This window comes from Danio rerio, chromosome 13, assembly GCF_052040795.2.
Source record: "Danio rerio strain M-AB ecotype USA chromosome 13, GRCz13ab, whole genome shotgun sequence".
NCBI lineage: Eukaryota > Metazoa > Chordata > Actinopteri > Cypriniformes > Danionidae > Danio > Danio rerio.
Genome location: NC_141033.1, coordinates 39,395,001 through 39,398,557, shown reverse-complemented (window position 1 = coordinate 39,398,557; position 3,557 = coordinate 39,395,001). Strand labels below are relative to the sequence as shown.

At 33.9% G+C, this 3,557-nt stretch overlaps 1 protein-coding gene across 30 annotated transcripts in view; it reads left to right on the top strand.

The window, feature by feature from the left end:
- Positions 1-792: 792 nt before the first annotated feature.
- map4k5 (mitogen-activated protein kinase kinase kinase kinase 5) overlaps positions 793-3,557 on the top strand; it is a 56,211-nt gene continuing 53,446 nt past the window's right edge. For 17 of the 30 annotated variants that reach the window (XR_015504961.1, XR_015504959.1, XR_015504958.1 and 14 more), the window contains exons 1-2: positions 884-1,061; positions 1,754-1,935. Coding sequence is in view for 23 of the 30 variants with exons in the window: in XM_087277573.1 (XP_087133699.1) it covers positions 1,828-1,935 (108 nt within the window). In the remaining 7 variants the exon portion in view is untranslated. 30 annotated transcript variants of the gene reach the window in all.

Here is a 3,557-nt window from a genome sequence, read left to right as displayed (position 1 = left end):
CCCCCTTTAAGCTGTATTTTTTTCGATAGCCTACAGAACAAACCATCATTATACAATAACTTACCTAATTACCCTAACCTGCCTAGTTAACCTAATTAACCTAGTAAAGCCTTTAAGCTGTATAGAAGTGTCCTGAAAAATATCTAGTAAAATATTATTTACTGGCATCATGGCAAAGATATAAAAAATCAGTTATTAGAAATGAGTTATTAAAACTATTATTTTTAGAAATGTGTTGAAAAAATCTAACAGAAATTGAGAAAAAAATTAACGGGGACTAATAATTCAGGGGGGCTAAAAATTCTGACTTGAACTGCATGACTCTAACAATATCCAGCAGATGGCGCTACAGGTATGTTGTAAAATAAATGAATAAACAAATAAATAAATAAATAAATATACAAATAAAGATAGGGAAAAGGTTTAAAAGTTAAAGAAAGCAAAAGTTAAAGAAGGGCCATGTGTTTTAATTTACTAAAAAAAGTTTAGGTTTACCTGCGGTTTTCATGCTCTGGTTTAAACTTTAAATTAAAATAAAATGAATAAACATTCAATTATAATAAAAACGAACAGATAACATTGGTATATTTATTTTTCATTATTTGTTTTGCACTATAACTACTGACAGTAACTATTGTCTAGTAAGCTTAAGGCAACTAATACATCAGTACAATAGCACTATTATATCCCAGGCAAATAATGCACCATGAAACAGAGTGAATTAAGGCGAAAGAGATTTTTCTGTAATGCTTTAACATTATTTTAAACATCAGATTTGTTTAATTTCTTTCTGTGGACGTGCGTATGAGTGTGCATGTGTGTGTGTGTTTTCTGTACGTGTGTGCGAATGTGTGTCTTGCTGTCTGTCTGTCTGCGTGTGTGTGTGTGTGTGTGTGCGGGTTCTGATCTGGCTGAAGTTTGCTCTTGTCTCTGTTCCTGTTTGGATGATTATTTCGACGCATAATGAACTCCAGCAGTTAGGAAACCGTCTATATCTTCTCGAGTTCAGAAGACAAAGATCAATCGCACAAATGGTGAAGTTTACCTCAAAGTTTTTGAATGTAAGTGATTTATGTCGTGTTGCAGTTTGACGCTGTTTATAGCATTAGCGTTAGCATCGGATGAACTTAAGCAAATCACAATTAAAAGTACCCGCAAACCGAATGGACCAAAAGTAACGTAAAGATGGATTGTGCTTTTTGAACGTCTTTGTTCTTGTATATTTTGTCTGTAAAATGTAGTTTAAAGGTTAAGTGATTATGTGAGATTAGTTAGCAGAAGTTAGCTGAGTTAGCCTCTCACACGGAGATTCAGAGAGAAAATTAACTTTCAGTAAGTTAAGTTGTCCATTTTACTAAAAAAGAGAAAGTTTGTTTTAACATAACACACTTTTCTGACAGTTGGCACTTCTTGACATCCGTCAATAGTTTTGTCGTGACAATAAAAAACATCTCAACATTTTACTGTTACTTAAAATAAGTTCTATTGAAATAAATATGCACACATTAAAACTAAAGTCATTAATACCAGCATTAATGATTCAATATATATATATCATTTAAAAGTCTTTTATTTACTTATTAATTGATTGATTGATTGATTTGTCCATGTTTAGCCTCTGCAATATCACACCTAGGATGAAATGTCAATCGAAACGCCTTGTCTGTCTTTCAGATCTTCAGTCTGTCTGGTCTGACTTAATAAAGTGTGCTGTTATTAATCACATGATGTTCTGTTTTTTTTTTCTTTTCAGGACAATGTGGACTACAGGTCTGTTGTAAAACTGAATCTGGGTCATTAAAGTAGTAAATCCTCCAGTCCGACAGCATGGATCCGCTGGCCCGGTCCGGAGGGGAGATTCAGCGCAGAAACCCACAGCATGACTTTGAGCTGATCCAGAGAGTTGGCAGTGGAACATATGGAGACGTGTATAAGGTAACTGAACAGTTTCAGACCCTCATCTCCACTTTAACAGCAATATATACATGCATACATGCTTGCATATATAGTGTCAACATTTGAAGTAGGGCTGCACAGTATGTCGTTTCAGCCTCAACACCGCGATGAGTGCATCTGTAATAGTCCCATCGCAAAGATATGCAATGTTGAATCTGACCAGGAGCTTCAGAATTGTATCTAAGCACTGTATATATAAGCAAATTTCTATGATTTTTTTCTTACTTAGAATTTTTGTCTGGTTCTAGTCCAATTATCTACATTTCAAAGTGAAAACAAGATTATTTTACTTACTCCACTGGTATAGTTTTAATTTTTTTAGGGAAAAACTTAAATTTCACATTTTTTCTGATAGTAAAAACTAAATATATTTACTTGCTCTTGGACTAGAAACGGGACAAAGTAAGAAAAGCATTTTTTGCATTGTGATTATTAAATTTCTGTACCTGAATACTGTTAGACTCCCCCAAAAAACTATCAAATTGAGCTATTCAAACTATCTGTTGAAACTGTATGCATATTGCAATGTTTATCACAGAAAATGTAAATATGGCAATATCAGATTTTTCCGATATCGTGCAGCCCTACTTTAAAGGGTATCAAAAAGTTTGTCAAAAATGTCCTAAATAAACTCTGGGCCTTATAGAATATTACCAGGACAACTTTGATGAAAGGTTTTGATATACATCAAATGTTGACTAATAGGGATGCTCCGATCAGGATTTTTGCAGCCAATACCGAGTACCGATTCCTTGTCAGGGTGAACAGCCGATACAGAGTACCAATTCTGATCCTTTAAGCTTTATAATGTATAAAGCACACTTTCCCTCTAAGTATGATACTTAAGTGGAGATCTCTCCTTACCTAAGAAAATAAATTAAGGATGCTGCATATAATACCTTAAACATGTCTCTTGTAACCATTTAGGCCAAAATGTCATGTCATAGCCAAAAGTAGCTTTACAGAAAACATTTGATAGCACAGATTAAAAATAGTAAGAAAAATGACTAACAAAGCAATTTGGAAACCACATGTCTCAATCAGGAAAAAGTCTGGAGCGCATATTTGATGCATAAGAAGTTAAAATGCACACCTATAAATTGATTACTTCACTACTAAAAGGAAATAGGCCTATAAGCTACTGTTTATTGCAGTAAGTAAAGTAATCTTGCAATATTGTCTAAAACACAGAATCTTCTGTTCTTATATGTAAAAAGGCCTAAATACATACAAGGTCATTCAAATATTTTGCTCATCTCCAACTAACACAAACACTTGCAATCGGTTCATGAGATCGGCCAGATTAGCAAGTACCAATCGAGTCATTAAATGTGATTATCGCCCGATACCAGTCTCCGGCCAATCGATAAGGGCATCCGTATTGACTATATAAAAATACATACATGGTTTCCACTATACACTACATTTATTTCTCCATGGCTGGCTCATTTAAAACATTCAGTTGTTGTTGTTGTTTTTTTTAATAGCGGGTTATAATTGCACCAAAACTTATTCAAAGGAAAGGAATTATAACAGCACAAACTTTTCTGTAACCGTAGTAGTGCTGTGTGTTATCTGTTTAACCCTTTAAGGTTACATGC